Below are 17,816 nucleotides of genomic sequence, written 5' to 3' on the forward strand. Positions count from 1 at the left end.
TTTCTGACTTTGACTCTTGATTTCTTTACATAAGAAGTTCACCTCAGCATTTCTCAGGGTTAGAGAAACATGGTATTTGGCTTTAATTTTCACTGAATCCTCCTGGCCAGGATTTCCTGGAATTGTTCCATGACTATTCTAAGTCTTGATTGAAAACTGTGGCTGGAAGGGATAAATGGTAGATTCCAGGTGCTACTGGTTGTCTCCAAATGAGTGCTGATCCTGGAGCCAAAAGAAACACAATCCGTTGCCTGCTTTGGGGGGTATTTTTAGAGTAGTTGCAAACACATGACATTTATCTTGAGAGGTGGCCAATATTTTAAAAATAGCTAATAAAATCAATTTATAAAAGTCTTATTTCTCCATTATAAAAAAAGACTGGGCTCACTTCATTCCATTTGTGCTATGGAGAGTGTTTGAATATGGAAGAAAAACTTTTTCTGATCCCTCCCTGTCAGTCATAATAACTGAGCAAGTCTTACATTCTTACCCAGTAATTTTCATACACTGATCTCTTTATTTCTCCTTACAAACACTATGAATTCTTCAAGCTTCAGCCTTTATGTTATGTTATCCAGATAGCCTTTGATGAAAGACACTGAAGAGGATTTGAATTGCTCTAGTAGAATGTAATATTTTCAACAAAAAATCATTGTCTTATTATCAAAGTAGTAACAGTTAAGAGAATAGTCCTTGGAGTGAGACACACTCAACTTTAAGTCCAAAATCTACCACTTTTTGTGTAACGTTTGGATTTTCTACAACTTCCTTTAAGTTATGCAAGAGATAAAACTAGTCCCAAACTCATTTGGTTGTTGTGAGGATCAGATACAGTAAGGCATAAAAGGTTTGCAACACTTCCTGCAAACAGTTTCATCATTGCTGTTATTTTCCCCCGTAGTAAAGGCTCAGTAAACAATTGCCTAAATAAGTACTTGTTGAACTGACTAAATGCTATTCTGGTGGAAGAGAAAAACACAAATTACAGAGACAAGTTAAGAGAAAAAAAAATTATAAGTTTGGTAAAGTAATGATAAGTTATGTAAAGTAGCATGGAAAGAAAAGAGCTAAGAAAGAGAATTAAAAAGGGGGTCTGTGTTAGATAGGATCAGCACGGAAGGCCTCTCAAAGGAGATAACATGTAAGTTGAGTCTTTAGAGATGAGAAGGAACTAGCCACACAAAAAATGAGGATAACAGCATTCCAGGCAGGGACAATAGCACTTACAAAGATCCTGAGGCAGACAGGCACATGAATTTTCTAAAAAGTGAAAGACCACTAGTGTGTTGGGACAGAATGAGTAAGGTCAGGGTGGCACTAGAAACGATCATACAGTAGCAGAGGCCAAACACAAAGTAACTTCCTTATAGGCCAGAGTAGAGTTTGCCCTTTTGTCTAAGTACAAAGGGAAGGCACTGAGGGGTTTTAAGCATGGGAATGACAAGATCTCTAGACCTACTCATCCATGACTCACAAAACAAACTGAAGGAGGAAGGATAAGAATTTCTGGAAACATTTAAAATGATGCTTAGAGAAACTAAGTATAAATGCATAATAAAATATTTTCCATTATGATTGAAGTTATTGATTGCTAACAATCAAAAATCCTTTTGGGATAGTAAGTGTTCATCCACTGCTCTTGCTTCTTTCACAACCGTCATGAATCCCAAGGGATACTGTGACCCACTTAAAATGGAGGATAGAGAAGAGAAGTAAATGTGCTAGGCAGGCAGGGTTAGAGTTACTGAGTGAGGCGGTCATAGTTGACAGCTATGAGGGCCCAGAATAGCACACGTCTGAGCTGTGTGGACCACATTAGATGAAAGACGACTTAGAAGATGCTATGGGGTAGATTTCTTACAAAAAGGAAGGGCAGGATTCAGGTATAAAATTGGTGAGACATTGTGAGATGCTGACATTCCAGCACCAATACTATAAGGAAACTTAAAGAAAATTAATTTATGTATCAGATAATTATCTTTAAAAATCAAGCTACCCTTAGGTTAATAGGTCTTTGCAACTATAAGCTTCTTCCTGGAATACTAGGGTTTATCTTCTCTTGAGGCTGCTTCATTCCCTTCATATTCTTTTTTTTTTAATTGCTTCATATTAGTAACACTCTTGGCACTAATTAAGACCACCACCATTACTATAATAAAGTGTTGTTATTTTCACATGATACATTGAGTAATTAAAACTATTTCCTCTCCTGTTATGCTGAGCGAAATAAGTCAATCAGAGAAAGACATGTATCATATGACCTCACTGATATGAGGAATTCTTAATCTCAGGAAACAAACTGAGGGTTGCTGGAGTGGGGGTGGGTGGGAGGGATGGGGTGGCTGGGTATGTGCTATGGTGAGGGCTGTGAATTGTGCAAGACTGTTGAATCACAGATCTGTACCTCTGAAACAAATAATGCAATATATGTTAAGAAAAAAAAAAAAGAAGAAGATAGCAGGAGGGGAAGAATTGGGGGGGAAATCGGAGGGGGAGACGAACCATGAGAGACGATGGACTCTGAAAAACAAACTGAGGGTTCTAGAGTGGAGGGGGGTGGGAGGATGGGTTAGCCTGGTGATGGGTATTAAAGAGGGCACACTCTGCCTGGAGCACTGGGTGTTATGCACAAACAATGAATATTGGAACACTACATCAAAAACTAATGATGTAATATATGGTGATTAACATAACAATAAAAATAAAAAAAAAACAAAAAAACCTATTTCCTCTCTTAAGGAAATTTATTCCCAAGGAAAACTTATGGGTAAGTGATGGCATGCTCATATTCCCATTACCTGTTCACTGATGACGGATTAATTTAAAAGTATACATAACAGCTGAGCTTCCATTTTTTTGGTTTTGTTTTGGGTTTTATTTAAACAACAAAACAAAATTATATTACTATGAGATAGTATGCATCACAAGAACAGCTTTGGAGTTAGTTTTGACTTTTTCTCTTCAAGGATAAAGAGTAGCTTATTAGATGTCAGCTATAATGTTCATAACAGCTAATTATCTTTCATTTTGCAGTAGCTATAATAAGTAAGAGCAAAAATGGTGAATACCTACTGTTGCCAGGTAACTGCATCCACTGTGCTTCCTGCCACCTTCATGAATCTGTACAGAACAGAAAGAACAAATAAAATAAGCTGAGGCATAGATTAGGCCAATCCTTGGGCTAAGAGCCCACAGCCACAATCAAGGTAGATCCAGAGCTACTGGAAGTTAAACTGTACAGAAGGTGAAGGTAAGGATACTTTCAGCTCTTCACACATCCTTTACCATCTGGAAATCAAGACCCCAATACAGCATGCTGTCTATGTCTATGTCTGTCTTCCCAAGCCCATACCTGATGGTTTCCACATCACTTACCCCATGCACAAAACTTCTCTCTCTCATTTCCTATTCTCTAAGGAGTCTGAAATCTGCTAGGAAACAAATAAACTATAACACTTCCCAAGGATGGCGACTCAATAGAGCCTTTGAAAACCTCAGCCTTCTGAAAAGACCATGGGAAAACCCAATTTAGTTATATAAGCATAAAGCACTTTCTTTTTTTTTTTTTTTAAGATTTTATTTATTTGCGAGAGAGAGAATGAGAGACAGAGAGCATGAGAGGGAGGAGGGTCAGAGGGAGAAGAAGACTCTCTGCTGAGCAGGGAGCCTGATGTGGGACTCGATCCCGGGACTCCAGGATCATGACCTGAGCCGAAGGCAGTCGCTTAACTAACTGAGCCACCCGGGCGCCCAAGCATAAAGCACTTTCAAATATGCCCCAGTGATGGGCTGCCATACCTGAATGTAGAAACCTGAGCACCACACAGAGAAATCTTTTTTTTTAATGTTTCAAGTTTTTATTTAAATTCTAGTTAGTTAACATATAGTGTAATATTAGTTTCAGGAGTAGAATTTAGTGATTCATCACTTATATATAACATAGAGAAATCTATTTCTGAAGCAGCTAAGCAGTGTCATCTGACATTTGCTCAGCTCAAAAGAGAAACCAGACCTGTTTTCTTTCAAAACACACAGCAAAGCCTTGCTACTAGTTCCCTAGCCTCCTATGCTCCTGGAGGTTCTACCAGAACCAGAGCTGGGAGGAAGCTCTAAGGCCCCACAGATGCCGCAGGGTATCATAAATTGCAGGTCTGTGAATAACTCAATTATCTACTAACCTCCATTCTCACTATCCTCATGTTCTGAGGCCATGTGCTGCCACGGCTATTGTTACTATTTAAGAAAGCTACCATGCAGACACAGGAAATCAAAAGGAATATCTCAGTTCTTCAAGACTTTCCCTTCAACCCTTCAACCCTGGAAGGGAACTTTTCTACAGACAGAAACAATCTTCCATCAGTATTTCATAACCAAAAAACTCGTCCATTAGGAAGCGAGAGGGTGTTTTGTCAAGAAAGTCCTAGCCTACCCTGTGCCAGCATAATCTTGCAGGCAGACACATGGCAAAGGGGTTGCCATGTGCTGCCCAAACAGAGGCTCTGCTTTGCCATGATGTGGAAAAGTACTTAATTTTTGCAGGATTGGAAGTGAGAGAGAGGATGCCAGGACTGCTGCTTAGCATAGGAGTGAAGTTTATAAAAGAAGATGAAGAGGAAGGAGAGGAGGGAGTTGGGGGTGGGGTAGGAGAAAGAGAATGGGAGAGGAGAAGGGGAGGAGAACAAGGGATAAGAGGAGGACACGGAAGATAGGAGAAGAAGGAGATGAAGAGGAGGCAGCTTGGCTCTTGTCTATATGGTCTTGTCTTTTTTCTCCAGTACCATTCAGCAGTCAGGAGCAAGAATATGGGAAATGGAACATAAGGGTGATCAGGAATGGAACTGGTTTGATGGGCAAGACCAAAACGTAAATGGAGATTGGAGGGAATATAACATATATTGAGTACCTACTTAGTACCAGCCATTCATGTGTTATTTCTTATAATTCTCAAAACCGTTTTGCTTAGGAAGGTGGATATTATTGATTCCATTATACAGATTACTAACTTCCCTACTGGCTAGAGAAGTAGTGGCTCTAGACATCCCAAACAGCCCATTTTATGGAGTCAGGCCACCTCTCCTAGTAGCACTCCTGGGGAAGGAGGGCATGACCAGGCAAAGCCATAAATGCCAGCTGGAGTATTTCCAAAAAAGAAATATTTTATGTAAAACGATCTTAATTTACATATGAAAAACCATAATAAAAATAACACTGACATTTATAGTGCTCTATCATTATAAAATGCTTTTCAGCTTCTTATATGTATAATTTCACATAGTCCTCAAAACAACCTGGTAGGGTAGTAAATACCCCTAATTTATAGTGGAGGAGGCTGAGTCTCGTGGAGGTTATAAGACTTGCTCAAATTCATAGAGCTAGTGTGGACTAAACCCAGGTTCTCTGACTCCAAATCCAATCCTCTTTCTAGGATCCTATGCTGCCTCCAAGCTGTTTTCACTGAGGCCCAGAAGTACAGTAAAACTCTAAGATGCAAAAAATAAGTTGAACTTTTGCCTTGAGAAATACTACCAATTCATCCAAAAAAGAGAAAAAAAGGCCTGAGCACCTTTGCTTGTTGGCTTTCTCTCAGACTTGAGCATTGCAGTGCCTATTTGTAAGAGAATATGCAGGGGATCAAAGGTGACTGACCCAGGGCCTCTGCTACATGACGACCACCACAAAAAAGCCAAGAAGAGAGACAAGACAATCAGCTATCAGAGTTTCTATGTGCTATACTACTGGTACAAACCGACTGCTGAGAGATAGCAGTCAAGGGAGCAGTTAGCTCTATACCCTACAGTATTAGAAGAGGGATAAACATTGAGAAAAGCTTCACATCGCACATGACACTGAATTGGCATGAAAAGAAGGGTAAGATTTTGTCATGAAGAACAGGCAAAACAAGGTAGAGTCAAGGTGAGTGTGTTCTCAGGAGTCCATCTTGACTGGATGTCAGAAGACAGGTAAGGGAATGGCAGGAAGTCAGACTGGTCAGGTCACTAGCTGCTAGGCTGTGATGCTAAAAAGTCTGGCCTTTATCCCTTAACAACTAGGTACAAGTCCAGCTCCTATTTATCTTTGTATGACTAGTACCCAACATAATTTGCAAAATACAGCTGGCTCTTTTCATGTATATTTGCTGGATTTATCCTGTTTTTAAACAAATGAGGGGAATCAGATTTGAGTGTCAGGAAGATCACTCTGGCTGGGTAAAGCTGAAACATGCTGGTGTGGACAAACTGGTAGGAGATGACCGCACAGAGAGGGGATGCTTGGAAATGTGAAAATGAAAAAAGACCCATTGAGTAACACTGATGGAGCACTCAAGAGGATTTGGTGGGTGAGTCTGAGTTGGGCAAGAGGGGAAAGAGAGGAGCCCAAAGTTTTAATTGTAGTAATGCCATTGCCCAAGATGGGCAACCCAGGAACAGACTTTTGATGCTGATGTTGGTGAATGTATTCCAATCTTCTTGAATATGCCTTAAAGAACTTGAAATAAATAGTCACTGATGATAATAGCTATGCATTTAAAAGAAAATAAGGAGGAAAAAAAATCATTAATGTCCTGCTTGGCTAAAAGGGTCTGGATAGGCAATTAAGAACACATCTAATATGTCATTTGCAAATATCTTCTCCCATTCTGTCGGTTGTCTTTTGGTTTTGTTGACTGTTTCCTTTGCTTTGCAAAAGCTTTTTATCTTGATGAAGTCCCAATAGTTCATTTTTGCCCTTGCTTCCCTTGCTTTTGGCGAGGTTTCTAGGAAGAAGTTGCTGCAGCTGAGGTCAAAGAGGTTGCTGCCTGTGTTCTCCTTTAGGATTTTGATGGACTCCTATCTCACATTGAGGTCTTTCAACCATTTGGAGTCTATTTTTGTGTGTGGTGTAAGGAAATGGTCCAGTTTCATTCTTCTGCATGTGGCTATCCAAATTTCCCAACACCATTTGTTGAAGAGACTGTCTTTTTTCCATTGGACATTCTTTCCTGCTTTGTCAAAGATGAGTTGACCATAGAGTTGAGGGTCCATTTCTGGCCTCTCTATTCTGTTCCATTGATCTATGTGTCTGTTTTTGTGCCAGTAGCATGCTGTCTTGATGATGACAGCTTTGTAATAGAGCTTGAAGTCCGGAATTGTGATGCCGCCAGCTTTGCTTTTCTTTTTCAACATTCCTCTGGCTATGCGGGGTCTTTTCTGGTTCCATACAAATTTTAGGATTATTTGTTCCATTTCTTTGAAAAAAGTGGATGGTATTTTGATGGGGATTGCATTAAATGTGTAGATTGCTCTAGGTAGCATTGACATATCAGATAAAGGGCTAGTATCCAAAATCTATAAAGAACTCATCAAACTCAACACCCAAAGAACAAAGAATCCAATCAAGAAATGGGCAGAAGACATGAACAGACATTTTTCCAAAGAAGACATCCAAATGGCCAACAGACACATGAAAAAGTGCTCAGTATCACTCGGCATCAGGGAAATCCAAATCAAAACCTCAATGAGCTACCACGTCACACCAGTCAGAATGGCTAAAATTAACAAGTCAGGAAACAACAGATGTTGGCGGGGATGCGGAGAAAGGGGAACCCTCCTACACTGTTGGTGGGAATACAAGCTGGTGCAGCCACTCTGGAAAACAGTATGGAGGTTCCTCAAAGAGTTGAAAATAGAGCTACCCTATGATCCAGCAATTGCACTACTGGGTATTTACCCCAAAGATACAAAAGTAGGGATCCGAAAGGGTACGTGCACCCCGATGTTTATAGCAGCAATGTCCACAATAGCCAAACTGTGGAAAGAGCCAAGATGTCCATCAACAGATGAATGGATAAAGAAGAAGTGGTATACATATACAATGGAATATTATGCAACCATCAAAAGGAATGAGATCTTGCCATTTGCAACGACATGGATGGAACTGGAGGGTATTATGTTGAGCGAAATAAGTCAAACAGAGAAAGACATGTATCATATGACCTCACTGATATGAGGAATTCTTAATCACAGGAAACAAACTGAGGGTTGCTGGAGTGGGAGGTGGGGTGGGAGGGATGGGGTGACTGGGTGATAGACACTGGGGAGGGTATGTGCTCTGGTAAGCGCTGTGAATTGTGCAAGACTGTTGAATCTCAGATCTGTACCTCTGAAACAAATAATGCAATATATGTTAAGAAAAAAAAAAAAGAAGAAGAAGGTAGCGGGAGGGGAAGAATGAAGCGGGGGAAATCGGAGGGGTAGACGAACCATGAGAGACGATGGACTCTGAAAAACAAACTGAGGGTTCTAGAGGGGAGGGGGGTGGGAGGATGGGTTAGCCTGGTAATGGGTATTGAGGAGGGCACATTCTGCATGGAGCACTGGGTGTTATGCACAAACAATGAATCATGGAACACTACATCTAAAACTAATGATGTAATGTATGGGGATTAACATAAGAATAAAACAAACAAACAAACAAACAAACAAAAAAACCCACCCCCAAACCAAAACACTGTATATTCAAAAAAAAAAAAAAAAAGAACACATCTAATTTGGTGTCTTAAAAGTTGGAAACTGGTTCTTCATGGTGCTATAATCTGGAGATCCTCATATGCATTGGATAGTTCGTTCTGCTATAGGTTGATAATTAAGTTCTTAAGTAACTTTCCATTATTAAAAGTAGCATTATAAAAAGAATGGGAAAACTAGAGTTAGGAACATTTAAAGTAAGGCTCATGTTTTCTCCCTCCACACCCTACCCCACATCCCTCAAAGAAAATCCATAAAATCTATAATTAAGTACAAAATAGACTGGACCCTTATATAGAATATTATAGTTTACAGAGAAATATTTTAAAATTGAATAAAGGAGGGGCGCCTGGGTGGCTCAGTTGGTTAAGCGACTGCCTTCGGCTCAGGTCATGATCCTGGAGTCCCGGGATCGAGTCCCGCATCGGGCTCCCTGCTCGGCGGGGAGCCTGCTTCTCCCTCTGACGCTCCCCCCTCTCATGTGCTCTCTCTCTCTCATTCTCTCTGTCTCAAATAAATAAATAAAATCTTTAAAAAAAAAATTGAATAAAGGAAAAGACCTACCATGATCCTGGATAGGAAAATCAATTATTCTCCCTAAACTAATTTATGGGTTTAATGAAATTCTAATTTAAAAAATCCCAGTAGATATTTTCAAAACTTTACAAAATCATTCTAACATTCATCTAGAAGAATCCAAGAATATTCCTTAAAACTGGAATAATGAAGAGACATTTGTTTGATCTACCATATATTAAAATATACCATAAAACCCACAAGTATTAAAACATTCCTAGGAATTAGAAAGGAGATCTTAGGAACTCATAAAGAGATTAGGAATTAGTAAGGAGAGATATGGAATAGATTTTTTTTTCAAGTTACATATAAGAATTTATTACATGGAAAAGAACTTAGTATATGAAAAACTGAAGCATTTCTTTAATGATGTTATGTGATTTGTGGCTATTTGGGAAAAAAAATTAAAGTCAGATCCTCACTTAAGATCGTATTTTGTATAAGAAATCAAAATAGTAAAATATAGCTTAGTTTCATTATATTAAAAAATATCTCAATTACAATTTAATATTTTGAAACAAATGATATTATTATCTTCTTAACTTTAGTAGCATATTGAAGCAGTAGAAAAGCTGTTTTAACTTTGAGGAAACACCACTATTAAATATGTATTCACATGAAAATTACTATAAACTACATTCTTCCTTTTCCTTCTTAGCAAAATGATGAAACCAACTTCAAACATATGGAAGCATTTTTACACTTATTCTGAGGAGGAAAAATCTAATTCACAAATAATGTCAAACAAAATATGCATTTCCAAATACTACCAAGATGACCAAACATACCCTTGTTTTTTGAGAAGTGTAAAAAATTGACCTCAAATGAGCAAAATGTTCTGTTTTCAGAAGTCTTTGACATTATTTTTTAAAACCAGAAAAAGAGAAAACAACTAGAGAAATAACACATAAAGGAAACCGATTAGACAAAACCCCAAGGAATAGACACTATAAGTCAATGAGTTTGGGGAATTCTCCCCACCCCCATGCTCCTTCCCTGAAAATTAGGGCTCTCTCTGACTATCCTGTATCCATATCATTTCTATCCTTTATTTTTATATCTATATTGGCAATGTGGAAGACAGCAAGTCCAAAAGATCATAATTTTCTTTGTTCAAATCTAACATTGATGGATTCTTCTGCTCTCTAGTTCTGCCTGTTTCTCAGAAACTGGCCCAAACCACATAAATGAATAACCTCAACACAGCTGCAGAATGCTCCACAACAGTAATATTAGAGGTGGAAAAACATGCACACAGACTAGTGCTGTCAAGAGTGAAATACCACGGGAAAGTGAAATTCCATTTAGTGTCTGGTATTATCCAAGGATTTTCAGCCATCCACCTCCATTCTAATCCCTAGATTTAGGTCTATGAATGTACAAGTAAAAGATGACCCAGGATGTGAATAACAAAAAGGGCAAGATCTTGGTTTTCCAAGGTTGGATGTCTCCATACCTGAATTATGAAGACAGAAATCCTGGATGATTATCCCAGAGAACAGAAGATGTCGGCCCTCACACTGACATCCAGTCATGCAAAGAAGGGTAAGAGAGGGAAAGGGCAGGGACTTGTATCAAAGGAAATTAGCTAGTGCCAGGCAGACATTTCAGTATTGGGAGATCTTTCCCACTGGAGCCAATCTGCTGCTATGGAAAAGAACAACATATCCTCTTTCATTGTGAGAGTTCCTTTTCCTCCCCCAAGAGATCCCAAATCTGGGAGAATTTCTTTCCTTTGTTATCCACCTGCACATATGACGTATCTGAAATACTGTTGAGCCTTCTCTCCCAGGGCATATCACAGCTCTCTCTTATAATAAGGCACATCTTTATTCATGGTCTTTGGGGTTTGAGTTCTACTTCTGGACCACAGAATGCAACCCTAAAAACTGGATTCTGAATATTGCTCCCAGGAAGGAGGATAAATCCTTCACAGGGAACTGGATGTCTAAATGAGTACAAACTTCAATAAGAGAGTGGTAGTCTGATCTTTTTCCCCTTGTCCACAAAGAGAACTTTGGTTATGTAACTAGCACGAATAAGATGTGGTAGCTATTCTACACAAAGCCTAGGAAAAACCTGTGAGGAAATTATTCATCTTGAGTTACAGCAAACCAGGCATCTCCCATTTGGTCCAAAGCCACTTACTTTTTCATGGCTAGTTATATATTGAGCTATCTATACTAGGTGCTGCACAGAACAAATGATATATTGATACATCTCTCTCTCTCTTTCTCTTTCCCTCCCTCCCTTTCCTTTTTCTCCCCACCCCTATTTATATATAATATTACATTGGCAGTAAGCTGATAAATAGCATGGCTATATATTCATTGACTTTAATAGCTGGTGCAGCTCTCTGTTTAGGCTTCCCTTCTAGCTTACTATTCCCTCAATTTGATAGATTTATAGAGTTTAATACACTGGAACTTGAGATGGATGAGATTCTTCAACCAATCTTTCTTGTCAATAAAAATTACATCCATGAAGTTTAATTTTAAGGGCAATCTTGAATGAAGAAAGGAAAAAATAAGTTAGCTACCATATACCGATTGACAGGCATTTGGTAAGTGGTTTACACAATGTACAACCCTGTAAGGTTGTATTATCACTTTCATTTTATAGATGAAGAAACTGTGCTCAAGATCACCCAGGTAATAAGTTGCAGAGCTGAGATTCAAACCAGTTCTGAGTCTAAAGCCCTTGTTTTAACCAGGCAGAGATGACAAATTTGTGATGTTTGTAGTGCTGTCCCCATTTTCTGAGCCCATAGTAGATATTGGTAATAGATCTCAATATTGTCTCACTAATCTCGGAATTGACCTATGAATCCTTCTAAAGACAGGGTACCAGGCACTATTACCTGGATCTGGCCCCCCAGGATGAAGCTTATTTGTTGCTAACGGGGAGTTAAAAGGAGGGAGGCTACAGGGCCGTGTTTGGAATAAAATGGAGGCAGATGTGAGATAACACATAAAGGACAAAATAAGTTTGCTTGATTAAAATGAAGGCAAATGGCAGGGGGGTGGGAGATGATGAGAGAAGATGTTGAAACAGATCTGGAAGGCTATGGCTGGAGCTGAAAGGTGCTGGTTAGGGAAGTATTATTATAGACATGTCTTGACAGTCTAAAATGCTCCTAAGGAAGTCATAAAGACTTGGATTCAAGCAAAGAAGGTATAACTGACCGGATATGATTTGCCCTGGCTGTGGAGCCTGATGGGAAGGAGGAAAAATGCATCAAGATGTCATGATAAATTTCACATGTAAAACTGAACTTTCCAAAAGTTCAAACTTTGGTATGAAGCTGAGTCTAGGAGAATTAACACTGTGGAACTAAGGTGAAAAAGGATTATATTTTTTCTAGTATGCTAGACCATGTGGCTTTGTTAAAAAATGAAGATTCAAAAAAATAGCACCACGGAGTAGAAAGACAATGGATCTAGAAGTCAGACAGATACCTGATTTAAGACTTGGCTCCACAGCTTATTAGCTATGTGGCCTTGGGTACATTGTTTAATCTCTCTAAACCATTTCAAATGGAGGGAACAGCACTTACTTCTTAAAGGCCTTGTGAAGATTAACAAGATAATATGCATGAAGGAACAAGGCTACTTCCTGGCATACTGTTGGCACTGAATAAATGTGAGTTTGGTAAAAATTTAATACCTGTGCACCTCCATTCCTTGATCTGTAAAACAAAGATAATAAAACCCACTCTGCCTATATTACAGGGCAGTGGTTCTTATGCTTTGGTGTGCAAAGAACGCCTTGGAGTTGCTGTTCAAAAATCCAATACCTAAATCTTATCCCCCCACATTCTGGTTTGGTAGGTCTAGGCTGGAGCTTAAGAATCATGCTGCATTTTTAAGAAACTCAACAAGTGCTTCCAATGCAGGAGGACCATGGGCCACACCTTTGACAGATTCTGATCTTAGTAGTGCCTCTTAGGGTAGGCATTCTTGGAAGAGAGGGTAGGGTTCTCAGGGAAAGTAGAAGAAGAAAAAAATGAGAAAATAAATGGAAAAAAAGAAAGTGAGGAAGAATATCTGTGTCAAATCTAAGTCTATGTCCCAGGACTCCAGTCTCCTTCTCCAATGTTCTTTCTAACCCCCATTTGACTTCTCTGACATTGGAGGAAGAGAGAAACATCTTCATCATAATGGCAGTAATTGATGACCGTGGGCTTGGGGAAAGAATTAGGTTGTTTCTCTAATCAGGAAAGAAGTCCTTTCCAGGGGGGGGAAAAAAGGCAAGTTTAGAAGTTGTAGTCACTAACACAATGCTTAGCTAGGGAGCAGACCCTTGCAGTAGCTAATGCTTCCCTGTTAATGAGTACTAAACTGCTGCTGGGGGCCTTTCCTCTCTAGAGAAAGAGATGGAAACTCTTTTCTTATGAACTAAGAGGAATAAATTGTTCTCTCCTCCTGTAGCTTGGTCAAGTCATATAACTCTTTCACAGTTGAAATAAAACAGAACAATTACTAGGAATAACATTGTAATAATTACTCTGTACACCAAATTGTCCCCAGCTGTGCATCTTCCCACTCCAAATGAGAATGTGGTGGTTTTTACACAGGAGGTAGACCTGTGATCACCCTCATTATCCTGGCATGTTATTGTAGCTAATCTTTCTAGTTCCTATAGCCACTCGATTCTCTAAACTTCCTGGGAAACTACATAAAGTTATATACAAAAAAAAAAAAAAAAAAAAAGGAAAAAACCTGCCTTTTCATCTTTGAAATACACTTATTCTTAACAATTGTGGCTGATATTCCTTTATGTGTCAACTGTGCCAGGAACTGTACTGAGCACTTTATTTCATTTAACTCTACAATAAGCCTAAGAAATAGGTAATTTAATCAGTCCCATTTTACAGATGAAAAGACTGAGGTTTTACAGACATTAAACAATTCCTCAAGATGACCCAGTGAGTCACTATACTAGGTCTCATCTAGTTGCAAAGTGCGTGCTTTTCACCATCCTGCTTTTTCCCTACTCACTATAGTAGAAAACAGATTGTTATTATAATGTCTTTATGGAGGAGGGGACCCATGAAGTAAAAAATACATATGGCCCATAAAAGTCATAATGGGAGCCAAGTAATAGGAACATAGAGAAGTTTCCATCCTTATCCACCCATACAGCCTTCATTACTATCTATGCTTTAAGTACAAGTGGAGTCTATAAATCAGCATTAGGCTTAGTAGAAGAATTAGACACAACTAAAGATAGAAATTCTGGATATAAGAATGATGAATCACAGACCTGTACCCCTGAAACAAATAATACATTATATGTTAATTAATTGAATTTAAATTTTTTTTAAAAAAGGAAAAATAAATAAATAAATTTGCTTGGGGCACCCGGATGGCTCAGTTGGTTAAGCATCTGACTCTTGATTTCAGTTCAGCTCATGATCTCAGGGTTGTGAGATCGAGCCCCTGTGAGGCCCAGTGCTGGGCGGGGAGCCTGCTTAAGATTTTCTCTCCCTCTTTGCCCCTCCCCCCCAGCCCCCCAGCTCAAGCACATGCACTCTCTCGCTCTAAAAAATAATAATAATAAAACAAAATAAAATAAATTTGCTTGTAAAAAAATGAAATTCTGGACATAAAAAGGAAATTTTTCTGTTTCTGGTTTGTAGACCATTGAGCATATAACATACATCATGCGGTCTGCTGTGATGGAGGAGGCCATTATTTCCTGCCTAATTGTCTTCTGCTTTTACCCTCATTGCCCAAATTAGAATGTTTTCCACAGCTCTTTGGGCTGCCACGGGAGCTAAAGGCCCTGTCTAGCTTTCTGTTCTAACACAGGTTCAGGTTAGAATATTCCACTAACACCTCTGTAGAATGTTAGGATAGCTTCCATTTTTCATTCAACACATTTGAGCACCTGCTATGCATTAGGCTTTTTGCCGGCACTGCATATACACTGGTAAATATAACAGACATACTTCCCACCCTCATGGAGTTTGTAATCTTTAACCAACAAACATACAATAAATATGTAGTTTTATATTGTGATAAATACCAAAAAGAGAACCAACAGAGTGTGTTGATAGAGAATTACTTAGCTCAGTTACTCAAGGAAGGTCTCTAATAGATGAGGAGAAACCAGCCATGTGGCAAGCAGAGAGAACACTCTAGAAGGAAGAGCATATGTGAAGGCCCCCAAGTAAAGAGAAGCCTAGCACATACCAAGCCAGTGAGGTGTGAGTGAAATGAGAAAAAGGGAAAGCTGAAGAAGGTAAGAATGAAGAGCTAGGCAGCAGTCAGATTAGTCATGGTAGAGCCTTGTAGACGTGGTAAGAAGATTGAATTTTATTCTAAGAACAATGAAAAGTCATTAGAAGTCTTCTGCAAGAGACTTATGTCATGTGAATTATATGTTTGCAGAAGATTTTCTGACAACTGAGTAGTGTATTAGAGAGGGCAAGAATGGAAGCAAGCGCACTGGTAACAAGACTGTTAATGTGGTCCAGGTTCTGAATTTTCCAAATGGTAATTCTTTTGTTATTGTCTGCTATACCGCCATCCCTCCCCCCAAAGCAGGGTTCATATTCCAAGTTGTCCAGACATGTTTGTGGAACACTAGTCTCTCAAGATGGTCTCTGAAAATAAGACTCTGGTCAAATAAATGTAAGAAATTCTGCATGCTAAATCCCCTTCTTGGAGACTCAGAATGTAATGTATTAAAGGTGCCAGGAAGTGTTTCAGAACATTTGTGTATCCTAGTATTTCTCCAAATTACTGGACCATGGAACATTTTATCCCCCTCCCCTAATATAATGTTAATATCCTGCAAAACTGATATTCTCCAGAGCACATTTAAGGAAATGCTACCATAAGTCTTTCTAACCAAGAGTTAACTCATTGTTCTTGGTTTACTGAGACCCCATTTTTCCACCTCCCTATCAATTATTTCAATGGTTTAGACAATATTTTCTGACTCCACCTATATTATATGATCATATCAGCCCTTATATGACTTATTTCTTCTCTCCATTTCTACCATCTATTTTCTGCCACGTGTCTCTTTACTTTTACATTGTAAAAGTTGATGAAGTTCTCCTTTGTTTCAGTAACGATAATTGTCTTCTTTGTTTCTGGATCTGGATCTTCTATGAGACAGCTGTTGAGTATCCTGAAATGATCCTCTATATCAGTAATATTTTATCTCAAATTTTCTATCTCTGTCTAAAGCTCTGTATATGGAAGATTTTCTCTTCCAATTATTTTATTGGATTCTTTCTTTTAAGAGCTTTTTGGAGATATGATTCAATACAAATTTATTTAAATGTACACTTTAAGTGTACAACTCAATAGTTATTTATAGAGTTGTGGAAGCACAACACAATCTAATTCTAGAATATTTAATTTCAAAAAGAAACCCTGTACCTATGAGCAGTCACTCTCCATTTCCCCACAATCTCCACCAGCCCTAACCAACCACTAATCTACTTTTTGTCTCTATAGATTATCTATTCTGTTAATTTCATATAAAGGAAATCATACAATGTGGGGCCTTTTGTGACTGGCTTCTTTCAGTTAGCATAATGTTTTCGAGCTTTATCCATGTTGTAACCTGTACTGGTATTTCATTTCTTTTTATTGTCAAATAATATTCCAATTTATGGATATACCACTTTTTATTTATCCATTCATCAGCCACGGATATTCATCAGCCACCCACTATGAATATTTGTACACATGTTTTTATGGACATACATTTTCATTTCTCTTGGGTATATACCTCAGAGTGGAATTGCTGAGTCATAATGGTAACTCTGTGTTTAACCTTTTTTGAGTAATTGCCAGACTGTTTTCTGAAGCAGTTGCACCATATTACATTCCCACCAGCAGTGTATGAAAGTTCCAGTTTCTCCACATCTTCTCCAATATGTATTCTTTTTACTTTCTCCAATATTTATTCTTGCATATTTTTTTTATTTTGACCATCCAAATGGATATGAAGTGGTAACTCATTGTGATTTCGATTTGCATTTCCTTAATGACTAATGATACTAGGCATCCATTCTTGTGCTTACTGGCTATTTGCATATCTTCATTGGAGAAATGCCATTTCAAGTTCCTTTTGCTCAATTTTAAAATAGGCTATCTGCCTTTTTATTGTTAATTTGTAAGAGTTCTTTATATATATCTTGGATACAAGTCACTTATCAGTTACATGACTTGCAAACATTTTCTCCCATTCTGTATTTTCACATTCTTTTTTTTTTTTTTAAAGATTTTATTTATTTATTCATGAGAGACAGAGAGAGAGAGGCAGAGGGAGAAGCAGGCTCCCAAGGAGCAGAGAGCCCGATGCGGGACTCGATTCCAGGACCCTGGGATCATGACCTGAGCCGAAGGCAGACGCTTAACCGTCTGAGCCACCCAGGCGCCCTGTATTTTCACATTCTTGATGGTATCATTTGATACACAAAACTTCTTAATTTTGATGAGGTACAATTAATCAATGTTTTCTTTTATCACTTATGTTTTTAGTGCTATACCTAAGAAATCAGTGTCTAACCTTTACTAGACTTAATTTCAGCAATTATAAGTTTAGTCTCAAAAAATATCTTTTTGTTCTCTTTGTACCTTTTTTTTTCATAGAAATGTGTTTTTATTCTGCAAGTACAATATCTTCCTATATCTTCATAAGGATACTAATTTCAAATTTTTATTTTTAAAATTCTTTTTTTTTAAAGATTTTATTTATTTATTTGAGAGA

The 17,816-nt window shown here is 38.3% G+C and overlaps 1 protein-coding gene across 3 annotated transcripts in view; it reads right to left on the bottom strand.

Annotated features, from left to right (window-relative positions):
• The window catches only part of HPSE2 (heparanase 2 (inactive)), a 654,573-nt gene that overhangs the window by 208,911 nt on the left and 427,846 nt on the right, over nucleotides 1–17,816 (bottom strand). For all 3 annotated transcript variants that reach the window (XM_035026830.1, XM_035026820.1, XM_035026811.1), the window contains one exon: nucleotides 3,073–3,120. In XM_035026830.1, coding sequence (XP_034882721.1) covers nucleotides 3,073–3,120 — 48 coding nt within the window. The remainder of the gene's footprint in view (nucleotides 1–3,072; nucleotides 3,121–17,816) is intronic.

The sequence above is a fragment of the Mirounga leonina genome, unplaced genomic scaffold, assembly GCF_011800145.1.
Source record: "Mirounga leonina isolate KUSES-001 unplaced genomic scaffold, KU_Mleo_1.0 Mir_114, whole genome shotgun sequence".
NCBI lineage: Eukaryota > Metazoa > Chordata > Mammalia > Carnivora > Phocidae > Mirounga > Mirounga leonina.